At 41.9% G+C, this 18,129-nt stretch overlaps 1 protein-coding gene across 8 annotated transcripts in view; it reads left to right on the top strand.

Moving 5' to 3' along the window:
• Nucleotides 1-18,129, top strand: part of ELMO1 (engulfment and cell motility 1) — a 584,819-nt gene that overhangs the window by 564,608 nt on the left and 2,082 nt on the right. For all 8 annotated transcript variants that reach the window (XM_010831166.1, XM_010831161.1, XM_010831167.1 and 5 more), the window contains 2 exons: nt 4,762-4,844; nt 13,614-13,691. In XM_010831166.1, the coding sequence (XP_010829468.1) occupies nt 4,762-4,844; nt 13,614-13,691 (161 nt within the window). The remainder of the gene's footprint in view (nt 1-4,761; nt 4,845-13,613; nt 13,692-18,129) is intronic.

Below are 18,129 nucleotides of genomic sequence, written 5' to 3'. Positions count from 1 at the left end.
CTGCAAATCTCTGGAGAGCTTTTGGTCATGGTTGTGATGCTCGTTCAGAGAAAGCATTGCAACAGTCCCTTCTGATTGTGGCTCTGAAACTCTTGTCCGCCCCTTTCCTCTGTGGCCTTAGAAATCTAGGAATTCAGAGTTCCAGAAGAGGTGCTCTACAAACAGTTTACCCATTGTAAGATAAACCAAGAATGCATACCTGTGCAGGTGTTCGTGTGTATATGTGTGTGTATTAAAGAGATTATATCTGTGTGCCAGGTGGGCCAGTGAGGAGGAACATTCATGTAATGAAATCAGATCAAGCTGTTTTGTGCAGGAAATGAGAAGGCCTCAGCCCAGGAAACCAAAGTTTGCTGCTTCAGGCCTGCCACCTGGTTTGCATTTAATTCCAATTCTGCATTCTGCCTGGAGCAAAATAATCCATCCTCTTGGAGCCCTTCAAAGTCAAAAACCTCATTCCACTAGAAAAATGAGCTGTTCCTTTAATTAATTTCAAGTGCCATTGCTCTTGCCATGTACGATTGCCCTCTCTTGAGACCAACGGGAAAATTGTCTTCCACCCCTTAAGTTAACCAGCTGAATATTGAGATATTGATGAGTCAAATAGTGTAATTGAACCCTCTTAATCCAGAGAATGCAAGTGGAGATTGAGGGCTACTCAGCTGTCTTCGTGCCTAAAAGTTTAGCAAATCTCTTCTCTCGTATTCCTTTTGTTTGACAGGAAACATGGCCCTTGAAAAGTCCATATCTCCTTACCTCCCTTTGCCCCACATTCCTCCCACCAGGTATGCAGACTCTCATCACCCCACTGAAACCAGACTCCACTGCTTTCCAGCAGTGCCCCCACCTCTCAGAACCGCCCTTTGAGAGAATCTAGGCCAGCGCTCTTCACTCCTGCATCAAAGGGGCCGGGAGGAGAGGGCTCAGTCCCTCACACAAGACCATTAAGCCTCTTACCACAGAAGAGAGGAGTGGCAGCCAGAGCAAAGCAGAGTGGGGCGATTTGGGTTGTTGAAGCATGCTAAGTAATTTAGGTCCTTCAATCTACAAAGAGAATTAACTCTGATTATTGATAATAAGAATAATTGCAAATATATTTGGAGTGCTTACTCTATACCAGGCACTGTGCTAAGAGCTCTGCATATTAACAAATTGTCCTCCCCATGACTTGAAGCAGTACGTACCATTGCCCTTCTTTTACAGATTAGGAAACAGAGGTACACAAAAGTTAAGTAACCTATTGAAGGCCACTTGTCTAGTAAATAACAGAGCAAAGACCTGAATGCAGCTATCCAACCCCTGGTCCAGATTTTTACCCACAAGGAAGCTTATGCTCCAAGAACTTAAGCCCAAAGTGGCATAGCCAGTAGGTGCATCTAGAACTCAAATCCAGGCTCTGTGATTCTTCCAGCCACTCCAGACTGCCCAGTTAGAGGCCACATCCTCTACTGAACTGTCCTGGGATCAGCTTGCCCCTCCTCTGTATCTCTGCCCAAAGGAGTTTCCACAGCGGAGCTATATATACGGCAAGTGATCATGCTTACTGGCTACTTCCTGGAGTGATTTCTGCCTCAACTTACTGGCTTCCTGGGGTGATTTCTGCCTCAACTTTCTGGTTCCCAAGGGTGAAAGCTAGAACAATTTTTATCATGATGGCCACATTTACTTTTTTAATTAAAAAAACACATTTCTGTTTTAAATCACAATTAAAATTTCTCCCACAGATATTAGCCATTAAAGAGCTTCCTGAACATATCTGAAGTGATAACCACTTCCAGGGCTGTGTCTGACATGTGTTTAGCATGATCTGGGGAGCTGACACCTTCCAAACATAGGAGAAAATCATGGCCTAGCAAGAGACCATGGAATAGAAGAAAAAGCGGCTGTCTCAGCTCTGTCCCTCACTAGCTGTGTGACATATTTCTTCTCTTTAGGCCTCAGTCTTCCCATCTATAAAATGGAATTTTATAGATGGATTAGATTGTCTGGATTAGATTGTCTCAATCCAGCTTAAACTGAAAATAGCATTGAAAGAAATGAGGGCAGGCCCCAAGGAGTTAAGAGTGGGGGCTAGGGAACCAATGGTGACCTTTCTGGTTCTCATATCTCTGAACCCCACTTTGTTATCCTGCTCCCACATGAAAAAAAGACCTGATGGAAACGCTGGCCCTATTTTGAAGTAATCAAGAGCCCTCTGTCACCTCCTACAGTATAGATTCCAAATGTGTGAGTCTAACTCTGCTGGTGGGTTTAGAGAAGATGACATTTTGGCCCTTCCAATGCCTAATTTTCCAGTGCATCCAACAACAAACTATGCAAAGAACAATCTTTAAAAGCCACGCTGTATTTTTAGAACTTTGTGTTTTCCTTTTAGCCACAATCCTGTGAGAAACACAGCAGCTTTTCTCCTTGACAGGGGGCGATGCATATGAAACACATAAAATACGTACTGCCACCAGCATGGTGGAAGCATGCCTTCTCTCCCCCGCTGCCCGCTTATTAGAGATTCTGAAGACTGCTCCCACAGCAGACCTTAGTGTGACCCTTGTCCTGCTCCACATGATGGGTTTTCAGAGCCAAGGGGTAACTTACTATTTACCAATCATAGACACGCTCTCTCATTCACTGAGCACGTTACATATTTGAACAGCAGAAGACTTTCTAGGAGGTGCTTGCTACTCAAACTCCATCTGAGGCTTGAGAAGGGTTTTGGAGTTTGTACATTAATTATATCACAAATTCACTTCAGTGGTACGTTTTCCACTGAAAAGTAAACACTAAGTAAACCCAACTTCCCAAAGTGCCCAAGTATCTCCTCCCAGAGAAGCAAGTAGGTAGCCAGGTTGGCCACTGAGAACAGGGTTGATTGTTGGTTATGAAAATGGATTTGAGAAAAGCTGAAAGTCAATGGCTGTGATCAAAGGAAAGTTCAGAAATCACAAGGACTGTCTACAAGAAGATGCCGATCCCAAGAAGCCAGGTAGGGGAGGAAGGGGGTCCAAGGTCAAGGGTCAGGCCACTCAAAAGAGGCTGCATTGCTACATTAAGCTTCAGGAATAAATAACCCCCCAAACCTCACTGACTCACAACAGTTTATTTCTCGCTCCTCAATTATATAACTGACATGTGCTTTCAAAGGACTGCTCTGCATGATCACAGGGACACAGGCTGATGGCTGCTCTGACATCCCAGAGCTGTACCATCTGGAGGGACCACGTGGCCTAATCAGTCCCTGCGGCTGGGGAAGAGAGGCTGATGGAAGTGGGCTTCTCACTGCCTCAGCCAGGAAAAGAGCCAGGCCATCTCCTCTCATGTTTCATTACCAGAGCTAATCACTATTCGGGCCCACCTAAATGCAAAAGTTGCTGAGAAGCATGGTCTTCCATGTGCCCAGAACGTTATTAATGAGAACAAGTCCTATCTACCAAGGAATCTAGAACCAGGAGTCCAAGCTAGAGGAGCAGATGTGGTGGGACAGAGAGCAGGAGGTGCCGTCAGAGAATCCTAGAAGATTTCATCACAGCACCACTCTTCGCTAGGATTCGAGAGAGCTCTGGAGGTATCACGGATTTGGACAGAGTTCTTAGCAACTTTAGGGTACCCGGAAAATGTTAGCTTTTAAAGAGCCTTCCTGTTATATCATGTTGATATTCTACATATTTTATAATTTTATCTTCATCTAAATGTCACCCCCAGAACCCAATGCCCCAATAAAAGTAGGTGAACTTTAATGGTCAAATCTCTCATTATCTTCGTCATTGGAGGAGTCCAAGGAATTGATGAATCAAAGCTTCTGCACATCCTAACTGAGCCCCTAGAGTCCCTTGAGGGACTGAAAGATTAGGAGTTGGAAAGGGACAGATAACTCTGCAGTTTTTAAAATTAAGTTTCCAAACCAAAAAAAAAACAAAGTTTGCAAACCATCCTGCAGCCTTCTCTCCATCAGATGATCTTAACAAAAGCATTAAGGGCAAAAGCCTTTCCATATCTTTTATCTTCCCGCAAGTCCTGAATAAGACGATAGATAACATCATTTTATCTAACTGCATTATTCTCAGGATTTCCAAGATAAGTGCCAGCTACCATTTCCCTAACAGAAAGGAATGTTCCCTTTATTTAATAGAGTTTAGTTTTGTTGTCCATAAACTAGGAATAACAAAACCTGCCTCACAGAATGGTTGTGAGAATTAATGAGATGGCAAGAGGGAGAATTTGGAGAGTGAGAGTTCAGAATGGTTTATGTTCAGATAGATTTTTTTGTAATAGGGTTACTTCCCCTTATTATCCAAAACTCAGAAACTAAAGTGATGTCACTACTATAGTAAGAGATATCAGTCTATAGGAAGCACTTGGCATTTGCTCCTGGCACATAGATGTCTTCCATAAAATCAGTATCAGTACCACTATTACTTATATCATTATTGGTTCTTCTAATGCCATCACTTTTAACACAACTATGGTGGGTTTTTTATTGTGTGCAATCTTTTTTTTAGGTATTTCTTTTCTTGAAACAAATTCTACTTATGAACATAGATTTTTCTCCCCAGGAATGCTTTCTACCAGAATATTAAGAGTATATTTTAGTTCCTTGTCCTGGAGCCTGCCTGACTTCTCCCTCTCTTCATCTCTTGTCTCTTCCTGCTATAGTGTCTAGGAATGGCAGCTGTCCCAACAGACTCGATGATGCTTAGTCTTGCTATTTTATGGACACTTACACGGTCACATGATGTAGTTACTTTCATTTTCTCTTATGAATTTCAGTGCCGGTGGCAGATATCAAAGCTGTGGTGACGGGAAAGGACTGCCCTCATATGAAAGAGAAAGGTGCCCTTAAACAAAATAAGGTATGATTTCCAAATTATTCTAAGTAGTTCTGTCTGCACAACGCAGTTAGTGACTACAATGGGCCCTTCTTTGGTAGCTATGCCTGTGTGGTTGGGGAGTGTGTGTGTGTGTGTGTGTGTGTGTGTGTGCAGATGTGTCACGCAGTTACACATCTCTTAAATTCAGTTCCTTTTCCTTCCCTGATTCCTTTTACATTTCTCAGTCTTACTCTTTCTCTCACTGATCACTTGCTGAATCCCTACCATGTCTTGTATTCTCCCACTTCCTGTCCATATACAGCCCTAGGAATTGCCCTCACTGATGTTACCAGTCTTCTCTCAAGTCTTTCCACTCATCTCCGTCCTCTGGGCCCCTCCTACCCTCCTATTTATGTTCATAGTCTCCCTTCTGCATTTTCTCCCCAATCTCTTCCATTTTCTTCTTCTTAGTTACCCCATGGGGTCTCAGAGAAGTCTGGGAAATGGAAGAGAGACCAGATGACTCCCAAAAATCTGAGAAAAATTTTCAAGGCCTAATATTCTTCAGCATCATGGGAAATATTGTTTCCCATATTTGAAACAGTTCAAATTCAGCTTAAGGGAGAAAATGTTCCCAAAGGTGTATATTGCTTGAATACTCTTCACATTGCAGTATTTTTCACCCTTCCCACCATGTTGTTCACCATGACAGCCTAGATTCCATAACAGAAGGTGTGGGGGGCAGCATTGTCTGAAAAGGTAGAGGAATTTCCTTTGTCCCCAGTTTGGAGGCATTTGCCCTTGGAGGCAAAGAGTATTAGGGAAGGAATATATGAAGGTAAAAGAAAAGTATATTTTTTTCTTATTAATTAATCTAAAAGGTAACTCTTTGCTTAAAATAATAATTTTAAAATGTGTTATATCTATAGCATATGGATAAGTAAAATGAATGACAGAAAAGTCAAAATGTACAGGAGGAAGAAGTAAGGATACTCAAAACAGGATAAAGTTTAAAAAAAAAAAAAAAGAGAGAGAAAATAAAAAACAAATGCAACAAATGAAAAAAGTTGCAAACTTGGCAGACATAATATAACTATGTCAATAGTCATTTTAAATGTCGATGGTCTAAATACGCCAATTAAAAGGGATTATTTGAGTAGATAAGAAGCAAGACTAAATATATGTTTTCCTCCAAGAAACCCACTTAAATATAGAAACTAAGAGAGGTGAAAGTAATGGGATGAACAAAGATCAAAATGCACGAGGCAAACTGAGAGAACTGAAAGAAGAAATTCACAAATCCATTATTGTCCTGGAGACTTCAGTAACCGTCTGTCAGTAATTGATAGATCAAGTGAGCAGAAGATCAATAAGGATATTGATGACCTGAACAGCACCATCAATTAACTTGATCCAATTAACATTAATAGAAAATCTACTCAACAGCAGAATATACATTTTTCTCAAGCTCACAAGAAACATTCACCAAGACTGACCACATTCTGGGTCATAAAATAGATCTTAACAAATGTAGAAGTAACAGTCATACAAACTGTATTCTAATTCACGATGGAATTAGACTAGAAATCAATAACAGAAAGATAGATGGAAAATCCCCAAAATGTTTGGAAATTTCAGAACACACTTCCAAATAACCCATAGTCCAAAGAGGTAGTCTAAACAGAAATAACAAAATGTTTTACACTAAGTAAAATGAAAATATAACTTACTAAAATGGGTGGATTGTGATGAAAGGGAAATGTATAGCATTAAATGCATATATTAGGAAAGAGGAAAAGTCTAAAATCAGTAAAGTTTCCACCTTAGGGAACTAGAGAAAGAAGAGCAATTTAAGCCTAAAGAAAACAGAAGAAAAGAAATAATAAATATTAGAGATCAATGAAATTGAAAACAGGAAAATAGTAGAGAAAATCAACAAATGCAAAACTTGGTCCTTGGAAAATATAAATGAAATTGAAATTTCTAGCTTGACTAACCAAAAGAAAATGAAAGAAGATACAAGCCATCAATGTCAAAACAGGTATGGAGATGAGCTCATTTGAGCCTAGGATGTATGTGGCTGATTTTGGCCTTCTTGTTTCAGATTCCTCTCCCTTTAGAGGAGACCAACAAAACAAACTGAGTGAATGACTTTTCCAACCTTATTTTTAAAAATTGTGGTGACACTTATAGAAAACTGGGCAAGTGGGCAGATGAATGAGTGATAGATGAATGGATGGAGAGAGAGGTGGTTGGATGATGGAAGAATGGATTGATAAATGGGACACACTGCTGTAAACACATGATAAGACTTCAAATGAAGGCTACTTTCTGGGATTTGCTAGCCTAGAAGGCTAAGAGAGGTAGTAGTAGCTCTGCTAGCCTGGCTCTTTCATATGTATACATATGAATAATTTGTCTTATAATATTAATAGTGTTCATATATTTGATGCATCAGGAAGAATGTCAGAAAGTAGAAAGGAAACCTGAAATTCTAATAATTTATTTCCTAACCCACTCACACCCCTTCCCCAATGATCCAGAGGCCTGCTCCTCCCTACCTCTGGGACTTCTGGATAGGAAAGGGGAGTTGTTGTCATTCGGTCACTAAGTCCTGTACTCCAATATCTCTCAGAGTTTGCTCAGATTCCTGTCCATTGAGTCAGTGATGCTATCCAACCATATCTTCTGATGCTGGGAAAGACTGAAGGCAAAAGGAGAAGGGGGCAGTGGAGGATGAGATGGGATGAGATGGAAAGAAGAGGCCTGCAACTTAAAAGGAGGGCTGGCCAAAGTGTGTCCACAGGAGGCCTGTCAGGGCATGGCAGTGGGCAGCAACCAAGGCCTGCTGCTGGCTCTTCAGCTTTTCCAGCTAGACAGTAGATTCTGACATTTTATGCCCCAGGACTCTTGGTTAGCTTAATTATGAGCAGGGCAAACTGGACATTCAGATCTGTTGGTAACTGGTAGTACTTCTTGCTCATTCAACAGCTGACATGCCAGGCACAGTCTAAGGTCCTAGAAATAGATAAAGGAAAGGGACTGATCCTTTCCCTTGAGGCAGAGGTCTTTTTTCATAGAGTCCTTCACTCAGTCAGCATTAGAGCACTTGAGATAGGATGGGCTATAGGCACAGAGTGATGCACAGGCAGACACAGCCCTGTCCTCCTGGAGCTGAGTCTAACTTGTTTAAAAGAAGTTGGTGCAACAAATTTCTGTGGACACAAAAAGTATTGGCTTCTTCACAGAGAGAGTAGGAAATTCCTGATACTTGAAAAGAATTTTCATGGGTGAATGGAAATTGAATTGGAAGAATTTGACTTTTAAGGATTAAGGATTCTAAATTCAAACTCTGTGGTTCATGAAATAAAGTTGATTTGTTACTGTATTTTTGAAAGTAGGCAGTCCTGGTACTTATCCTACTGCCTTGGGCTTTAGAAGTTAAATAGCATGCAATCACCAGAGGAAAACTCTAACCAGATATCAGTGAAAGGGATAGGAATATGTTTGACCTGAGACATGCTTCCATTTCACCATGCCCAGAGCCCAGATTTATTTTTCCAGTATGATTAACGTACCTGAAATTAGAAGCAGATTATATTAGAAGATGATGTTCTAGTATTGACTTGAAAATCCTGATCTTAAGCAAAAAGCCTTTTATTCAGAGTTACTTCATTCATCATTCATAGTCACACTATATTGAGTATTTTCTTTATACCAGACCTGTGCCGGGTGCTGGGAATCCAAAGATAAATATGACCTGGCCCCTGATATTTTGTGTCTAGAGCAGATACAAGATTTAATGATCCACATGCTATTATAATCCAATGGTGCCTATGCCCCAGTAAATTTAAAAACAAGGGGAGCCTGGGATTTTGAGAAGGTTCATGGAGGAAGTGATGTATGAGCTGGGTTTTGAAAAGAAGAGAGGGAAAGACCTTCTAGGAGAAGGAAACAATATATGAAAGGCGCATGGGGCCTTTTGACATCTGATGTATCCTCTGACTGAGAAACATTGAATTCACAGTAGGATTGGTGGGGACAGAGATGAAAATGGGTTGGAGAACTATTGGCTCAGATAGATGGGGCCCAAACATAAAGCTACTTCACAGAAGGCAAGACCCTCTCACTATATAATATATGAATGACTGATTTTACCTTCTAAAATAGAAAGTCAAACTCATAGATATACAGATGAGCCGCAGTGTTAATAGCTATGAAATCTACTATTTCTCTGGCCATGTTTAGCACACACACATGCCAAGTTATGTACACATCCGTAATCAAAATGCTTTGCCCTCAAGATAACATGGATAGATGCTGGAGAACCAACGTGATTAAAGTGAATGCCAGGTGAGATGGCCAAATTAGACAAGTCACCCCAAAACAATGTAAGGAATGGCAGCCAACACTTTACAGTGAAATTATGTTGTATAAAACTCTACTCTCATATTCCATCAGCCCATCACGTGGCCCTGGAAGGTGGAAATCCCCAAACCAAGACACCATCATGCCCAGAATTTCTCTGAGCATCCCCTGACCCTGTATGCCTTGTCATTAGACCCAGGGCCAGAAGGTTGAGTGGGGTCAGAGGTCATAGGGTGAGTTCCTCCTGTATCCTCCAACCACAGAACTCACTTATCCCAGGCCTTCCTCCACATGTGAGGGGAGGACATATGAATTAGTGAGATGGAGGATGGAAATAAGCTACTCCTGGACATGATTTTTCACTGACTTAGATCCAGAGTGAATAAAAGACCTTAGGTAGTGAGTAGCAAAACCGCAGAGCATCAAATATCTAAGAGAGTGTTGTGGTGTGTGACAAGAGGCCCCTGAGGGGGATGCTGCCCCAGATCCACAACCACTTACTCCACCGCCTCCTGGCACCTCTCTCCCTCACAGACAGTTTGGACAGGTGGCCGCTTCTAGAGTGTTAGCCCGAGAGGCCGTCGCTGCCAGCTCTGCAGCCTGCCTGCTCAAAGTGCTAGAGAGCTGACCTCCACCAAAGCCTCAATGACAGCCAACTGGAGACGTCAATAAAACTCATTATAAGTGATAGCAGCCTTTAACGCAGGCGTGCGACTCAGAGAAGTAATTCCTCCAACCCCTCCCAGGCAGCTTTGGTGAAATTAAAGTGGGGATTGACATTCTCACGAATTTCCTATTCCCTGCCTGTGTTTATCAGAAATCTAGGTCATGACAGTTCCTCTCTTTCACGTCCTCGCTGGTAAATGCCTTAGAAGGGCAAAACCTAAAGTTGGCAGCCCCCCCTCCTTTTTCTTCCTACTCCATGCCCTGTGGAAGAGAAAGTGTCACAAGGACAGCCACACTGACACTCTGGTCTCAAGAGACTTCAGCACCTAGTCAAGAGGCCATGTCTGGGCTCTGATGATGCTCACACCTGCTGTCGTAAGCAAGGCGATGATTAGCTATGTGCCTGCCCTAAGCAGAGCAGCAGGCATGGTCTAGCATCAGTCAGAAATCCGTTGTCAGTCTCACCTTTTCCTGTTGACTTCTGAAGGTCACCTGGTGCTGCTGTGATGTACTGACTGGGTGTCCAGAAGCAAAGCCCCTCCTCTCCTTTCTCTCCAATCTCCTAAGTACGAGTCAGAATTTTTCCAGGGGATGACACTAAGATTAGTAAAGAAATCATCATCTATATCAATGTTTCTCATCTAAGAACAGTTTTTATGAATTTAGGAGATTAGAGCTTAACATTTTGTTGAAAAATGTTTTCAGTTTTTTAAAAGAAAATAATCACCTATGATCCCAGCACCTTAACATAATTATTTTCATTTCACATATTCGGTTCCAGTCTCCAACCACAGCTAGACATTGTTCCTAGTTGTGATCAGTATGTAAATAATGTTCATTTCTCTTGTTTGTTTTTCCACTTAAAATCAAATGTTTGTAATTATACTTAATGCCTGCTGCTGCTGCTAAGTCGCTTCAGTCATGCCCGACTCTGTGCGACCCCGTAGACGGCAGCCCACCAGGCTCCCCCATCCTTGGGATTCTCCAGGCAAGAACACTGGAGTGGGTTGCCATTTCCCATTAGCAACCCTGCGAAATATATGCTGCTGCTGCTACTTAATGCCTAGCAGCATTTATTTTGCAGGGTTGCTAATTTGTGATTTCTTTATTTAATGTTTTACCCAAAGAAGGGAGGACATTTATTTAGTTCCTTGTATTACATTCTTATGGCTTCCTTGGTGGCTCAGTTGGTAAAGAATACACCTGCAATGCGGGAGACCACCTGCAACCCAGGAGACCCAGGTTCAATTCCCGGGATGGAGCGATCCTCTGGAGAAGGAAGTGGCAACCCACTCCAGTATTCTTGCCTGAAAAATCCCACGGAGTGAGGAGCTTAGCAGGCTACAGTGCATGGGGTCGCAGAGTCAGGCACAACTGAGTGCGGTGCTGTGTTTTTCTGCTCTGTTACGTTCTTACAGATAATAGTATATACAGTTTTGCTTCCTTTTGAATTTTTTTAGGAGTAACTCCAAAAGTGGGACGGCTTGTTCTTGATATGGACTGCCTTACAGGCTTTTTTAAAAGGATGACACCAATTATGGTACCACTGTCAGGACCCATGACCATTTTCATTATGCACTAAAAGACCTGAAAGAGATGCTAAACTTATGGGGAAATTGTTTTTGTTTGTTGGTGAACTCTTTTCCAATTTTATTGATCTTTCCTGGGCAGGCTTGAATAGAATCCTAAGGAAAAAAAGAATGAAAAATTCAGAGTGGGTAGTCTTGCAGAATAGATCCTGGTCTGTGATTCAGCAGTTTTTCCTTCACCTGTTTCTATTTCTGGTAGGATGAGGATACCCTAAGAGGATGAGATACTGTTAGGTCTGGGTTCAGAACAAAAGCTGCTTTCCCTTAATGAGGGGACAGCTAGAGTCGAGCCAAACACAGAATTCATGAGAGCCACAAATAGCCTGATGGCTGTGTCAGGAGAGGCATCCGCCTAATGCTGAGCCTTTGGAGTCCGCTTGGGAGAATTCTTTCTCATCTGAAATTCTTAAATCTAGAGGCAGTGACCTCATCTTTCTCCCTTCTGTCTTCTTTCTGGAGCATTCTTGCTGTGAGTTACTGGCCAAAGACAAATCCTCTGACAGATGTTGAGGTAGAGAATGATGTGGAGAGGTCTACTTCCCTAAGAAAGAACGCCTGCGGGTGGTTACTGAGAATGCAGCTCCTAGATCATACCGTGAGGGAAAGGGGCAGTCCTCAGTGGTGCCTAATAGACACAGAGACAGAAGGTAGGCTAGCACATGAGTTTTGTAGTGATGCAGAGCATCGATGTGGACTCACTTGGCTCTTTCCTCCAAATTAGGAGTTGTTAGGGTGTTGAGAGGGGCTGTCTTGGTGGCTCAGATGGTAAAGAATCTGCCTATAATGGAGAAGACACAGGAGATGCAAGTTCAATCCGTGGGTCAGGATGATCCCCTGGAGAAGGAAATGGCTACCCACTCCAGTATTCTTGCCAGGAGAATTCCATGGATAGAACCCGGTGGGCTACAGTCCATGGGGTCACAAAGAGTTGGATGTGACTGAGCAACTAATTGGAGAAGGCGATGGCACCCCACTCCAGTACTCTTGCCTGGAAAATCCCATGGACAGAGGAGCCTGGTGGGCTACAGTCCATGGGGTTGCAAAGAGTTGGACACGACTGAGCGACTTCACTTTGACTTTTCACTTTCATGCATTGGAGAAGGAAATGGCAACCCACTCCAGTGTTCTTGCCTGGAGAATCCCAGGGACAGGGGAGCCTGGTGGGCTGCCGTCTATGGGGTCGCATAGAGTCGGACACGACTGAAGCGACTTAGCAGCAGCAGCAGCAGAGCAACTAATACACGCACACAAACACAATACAGGGTGCTAAGATGTTCAGTGACTCTCATCTTCCAGAGACTGTACCTGCTGACTGCTCAATCCAGTAGAATAATCATTATATCTATTAGTGCATAGTGTGTACAATTTGAGAAGCATATTTTAACGCACATATTAGGAACAACACTAAGTGTCTCAGCCAAGGTCATTCAGCTACAATGGAATGACTGCAACACTTAGTCCTTGGCCCTTTGGGTCTGTCTCATAGTCTGTACTATGAATGAACCCAGGCACTCGAACGAAGAGACATTCACCAATGAATGAATCCAGCTATTCTGCCACTTGGGCCCATACTGTCCTTTATACCCTGCAGCCACTATAGGATAAAACTAGGTTTCATATAAACTTTGCTCTACAGTAGTTCAGAGATCAAAGGGCAGACATACTACCTAAAGATAGTGGATTCATCCCGAAGCCTCATTACCTCCTATGTAGCTTCCATGTTTTAGGAAGTTTATACCCACTATGAACACCTGTCTTTTTGGAAATGATAGAAGATAGAGCAGCCCATAATGTTGCTGATTGCAAAAGAGTTTACTACTTTCCATGGTCTCCCTGGGAGGGAGATGTTGAAGATAGGAAAGTAGCATAGCTTTGGGGCGGTGTGGCCTTGGACAACTCACTTAACCTCTCTGAGCTCCTTCCCATAAAAAGGGAATGATAACACTTGCTCCATGCACTGTCTTGAGAATTAAACGAATTGGTTCATGCAGACCTCCCATGAACAGAGAGAAGGAAACGTGTTGTGAATCTTGAAAAATATCGTCCTTCTTCCCATCAGCCTCACTACCGCTCCTCTTGCCTGGACCCACTACAGGCACTATTCCACGTGCAATCTGCAGCCATTTGTAACTGAAAAGCAAAACGTGCAAATTGTCTTCAGTGTGGTGTTTTCTCTAATCTCTTGCAGGAGGTGCTTGAACTTGCTTTCTCCATCTTGTATGACTCAAACTGCCAACTGAACTTCATAGCTCCTGACAAGCATGAGGTAAAGATCTCCAGGGGTTAATTTATGAGAGAATGTCATATTTTCTTGAGAAAAACAGCAGATAAAAAAATACTGGAAAGAATTTTTTTTAAGTCTACCTAAGAAAAATTATGAGCAAATGCACATTTTGTTGACTTAGAATAGAATGAAAACCTCTCAAAAAACTGCAAAGTAAACAGATTCAGCTTCTTCTTAGCTTAATCAAGAGTTTATGGTAAAGAAGAAGGTACAAGTGCTTCATAGTAAGGACATACTGTTACAGAAAAAATATCATCCTTAGCTATGGCTTGGTTTTTATTGAATATTTAGGTTTTGGTCAAAATTTTCCCATAATAAATTTGTCTCAATTCTTTAAAACATTTGAGAACTAGATTTTTTATCATGTTTAAGTTATTTTAAGAGGTTTAGGACTGTCTCTGCTGTTGGAATTTTATTTTTGAGATGCTTTTATTCCTTTTTGACATCTTGTTATATGTATAATTTGTTTCTCTTCTTGAAGCACACTGTCAGCTATATTTAAAATATTTAGCATAAATCTAGGAAAATGCATTTGTAAGATGAAGTAGCAGCTATGGCTGATTTAACTTTTTTTCTTGTAAGCTAGAACACAACATCATGCTTGAAACTCTTATTTTTAGATGATACCATTCAAATTTTTGTTGTGCATGTGGTAACATAAAAAGCTTTTAGAAAGGAAGGAACATTTTAATAGAACTTGAATTTTGTTCCCCATTTCCCCAGGGAGATTTAACTCATTTAGAAGTTATTCTGTATTTGTTTTGTTTTTTACTGCTTTGAAGCTTTTGGATAAAATTGTACATCCCCCAAAGAGAAGAAAGATTAGATGCAAATCCTGCATTTAAAGTGGTGCTTAAATATAATTCTGTGTTACTTGACATTTAGTTCATGGAAGGGAATGACTTTGTCTTCATCTTCTTGAAAATAGATACCGTGTCCTACCATTTCTCTTTTTAAACAAAACTGTGGTTGTACGCAGGCCACCATATTCAAGATATATACAGATATATAGGAAACCACTTAAAATAGTAGAACTGAGGATGGTATTTAAATCTATACAAGGCTGTTTTGCCCAGTGTACATTAATTCCAGATAAGGATAAATGCTCTGAGACTGCCAAATTTTTATTCATATCTGCCACTTTTTATTGATGCAGTGAGGAGAAAAATGCCATGCACTTGTGAATACTTTTAATTTCTTCAGACCACTTTCATATCTATTGCCTCATTTTATTTGCATAATTGCTCCATAAAGCAGAAAGTTCTATTACAGATATCTTCACTGATCAAAGGAGGAGAGAGAAGCCTCCCAAAATTGACTACCTCAACAATAGTAAAGACAATAGTAATTATAACTGGAATACTCTGAACCAGGCACCATTCAATGCTTTGTGTGCCTCACCTCCCTCAATCTTCATTCTGTAACTGTAAAAGAAACAAGCTAATGTTATTCCCATTTTATTAAAAGAAAAAAAATAATGCTCCACAGAGAACTTAAAAAACTTTTTCCAGATCAAACAAGTAGTAAGTGATAGAACCTGGATTTAAACAATGGGGGTCTTGTTCCAGAAACACCTTCTATCTGAGCCCTGTACTGGGTGGCTTGGAAGGAAGAAAGCAGGACCTGGACTCAGGACTTCCTGCCAGTGCCCTTCCCCTAGCTTCAGCAATTATCAACTCATAGACAATGAAGTTTCACCTGTATCCCCGCCCACACCCAGCTGCCATACCCCAGATTATTTTCAAAGCCCATCCAGATGTCATCATTTTATTTGTAAATACTCCCCTTGTGCACCTCTAAAGACCCGATGGACCGTAACTCGCCAGGCTTCTCTGTCCATGGTATTCTCCAGGTGAGAATACTGATGTGGGTTGCCATGCCTTCCTCCAGAGGATCTTCCCAACCCAGGTATCGAACCCATGTCTTTTATGTCTCCTGCATTGGCAGACAAGTTCTTTACCACTAGCGCCACCTGGGAAGTCCTACATTTCAATAGGTTGCCATTATTGTCATTATCAGTGTCCAAATTATCTTATCTAGAAAAAGTAGATCTGGTCCCATCACTTCATGGCAAATAGATGGGAGGAAAAAATGGAAACAGTGACAGACTTTATTTTCTTGGGCTCCAAAATCACTGTGGATGGTGACTGCGGCCATGAAATTAAAAGACATTTGCTCCTTGGAAGAAAATCTGTGACAAAGCTAGACAGTGTATTAAAAGGCAGAGACATCACTTTACCAACAAAGGTCTGTATAGTCAAAGCTATGGTTTTTCCAGTAGTCATGTATGAATGTGAGAGGTGAACCGTAAAGAAGGTTGAGTGACAAAGAATTGATGCTTTTGAACTGTGGTGTTGGAAAAGACCCTTGAGAGTCCCTTGGACTGCAAGGAGATTAAATCAGTCAATCCTAAAGGAAATCATCCCTGAATATTCATTGGAAGGACTGACACTGAAGCTTCAATACTTTGGTCACCTGATGTGAAGAGCTAACTCACTGGACAAGATTGCAGGCAGGAGAAGAAAGGGGGCAATGGGATGAGATGGTTGGATGGCATCATTGACTCAATGGACGTGAGTTTTCGCAAACTCCAAGAGACAATGAAGGACATGGAAGCCTAGCATGCTGCAGTCCATGGGGTGGCACACAGTTGGACATGACTGAGCGACTGAACAACTATAGAGAAAGTAGGAATACCTTCTGGTTGGCTTCTGAGTCCTATTGACAGATGACCCTGGCAGTTTTCAGGCATTCTGGCATGACAAGATACTCCAGGTTCTTCTTGAGCATTCCCTGCCTTTTCTCTATGGAGTTTTGACTCCTTTTGGTATTTAGCAACCAGAATCTGGACATTCAATGTGCCTATTATTACTGGGTTGGTGATTATTTTTAGGCATTTTTGTAGACAGAGCTTGGAGTTATGTTTTTAAAAGACAAAATACATCATACATTTATACCGATATTTCCAACTCAGATTCAGTACTACAGTTTTTATTTATTGATCATGATGCTTTTTTAAAAAGTTTTCTGTGCTTGCTGCTTCTCAAAAGAAAAGCACCACAGAAGTGTTCCTGTGGGTTAAATTAATCTGTACTAGGAAGCTAGCCAGGACTGGGAAGGCTGTGTACAAAGAGTAGCGACCCCAGCACTTAGGGATTTACAGTGAAACAGTGTCTAAACTGGAAGGGGCCTCAAAGAGCATGGGGTTCAGTGGTGCTTCTAAATGGAGATACATCAGAATTAGCTGGAAGCTTTTCTAAATAAAATTTCCTGACCTAAGATTTGTAAGATCAAGATCTACAGAGTAGGACCTGGGTTCTATTTTTATCAAGATTATTTATGAAGAAACAAACGTTTAGATGTGTTTAGAAACCCTCTAAGGCATTCACAAGATCACTAATACTTCCAGAAACCTCTTAGCCCTCAGTTGATACTTAGATGGGTTGAGTGCTCTGGCTGAGATCCCATAGTCAAGGCCGAACCAAAGCTCTACAGTTCAGGACTGCCCTACTCAGACAGACTTAATAACACACCTCCTTGGCTTAACAAGTGGAGCCCCCAGTGTGCATCAGGGTAGATTTCTAAGCCATCACTGTGACTTAAGATCTGTATAGAGCTTGCCGTCTCATAGTGCTTTTTTGTTGAGATCTGCTGTCATATTCTGGAACATAGCCCAGGTAACCACAGTGCAAAGGACAAGCTAAGTAGGGTCTGGAATTGCAACTTGACCCAGTAAGGGCAAGAGAGGGGATAATCTAGAGCACATTCTAGAAGGAAGATCAGTCCCACAGGAAGAGCAGTGAAATTACTATCAAAGAAGCCCTGAATAGGACTAGGACATCCTAAAAGGTGAGCTGAGCACAACATCCAGAATGCAGGCAGTTTTCTGATGTTGGCAGCAGAGGCTAGTTCTTCACCAAGTATTACGGCTTTAATGGTCAGGGCAGGATTTCAGCCTCTGGAGGGATGCTGACAAGAGCAAGGCAGGTACTCAGATAAATGAAGCATAGTTCGTAGCCTACTGGAGAAAGAAGCAAAGGGCATGATTAATTTTTAATGAGAGGGGAAGAACCAAATCCTTAGTTGGTTACTATGGAGTGCTTTCCAAAACAGGTGATGTCCCCAGGGATCAGACTCCAAAGACCTGGAGGAGAAAACCCTTAGAAACCAGAAGCCCAGGCAGAAGAGGTCCGTAGACTGGCAGCTAAGCCACCTTCCATTAAGATCACCCAATAATTTTAGCCATTTTGTCCACCAGACCTTGGGCAGCACTGAGCTATTCCTAAATCTTTTGCTAAGAAATACAAAGGTAGGATCGCGGCCTCACCGGCTGAGGAAGGGCGCTCTAGCCGCGGAGGTTGTAGCGGCCCCGGAAGTGCTCAGCCATCGACACGACCCCGGCGCCCCAGATGGGGAAGGA

The sequence above is a fragment of the Bison bison genome, unplaced genomic scaffold (assembly GCF_000754665.1).
Source record: "Bison bison bison isolate TAMUID 2011002044 unplaced genomic scaffold, Bison_UMD1.0 scf7180017864525, whole genome shotgun sequence".
NCBI classification, from domain to species: domain Eukaryota; kingdom Metazoa; phylum Chordata; class Mammalia; order Artiodactyla; family Bovidae; genus Bison; species Bison bison.
This window is presented reverse-complemented; position numbering and strand designations above follow the sequence as displayed.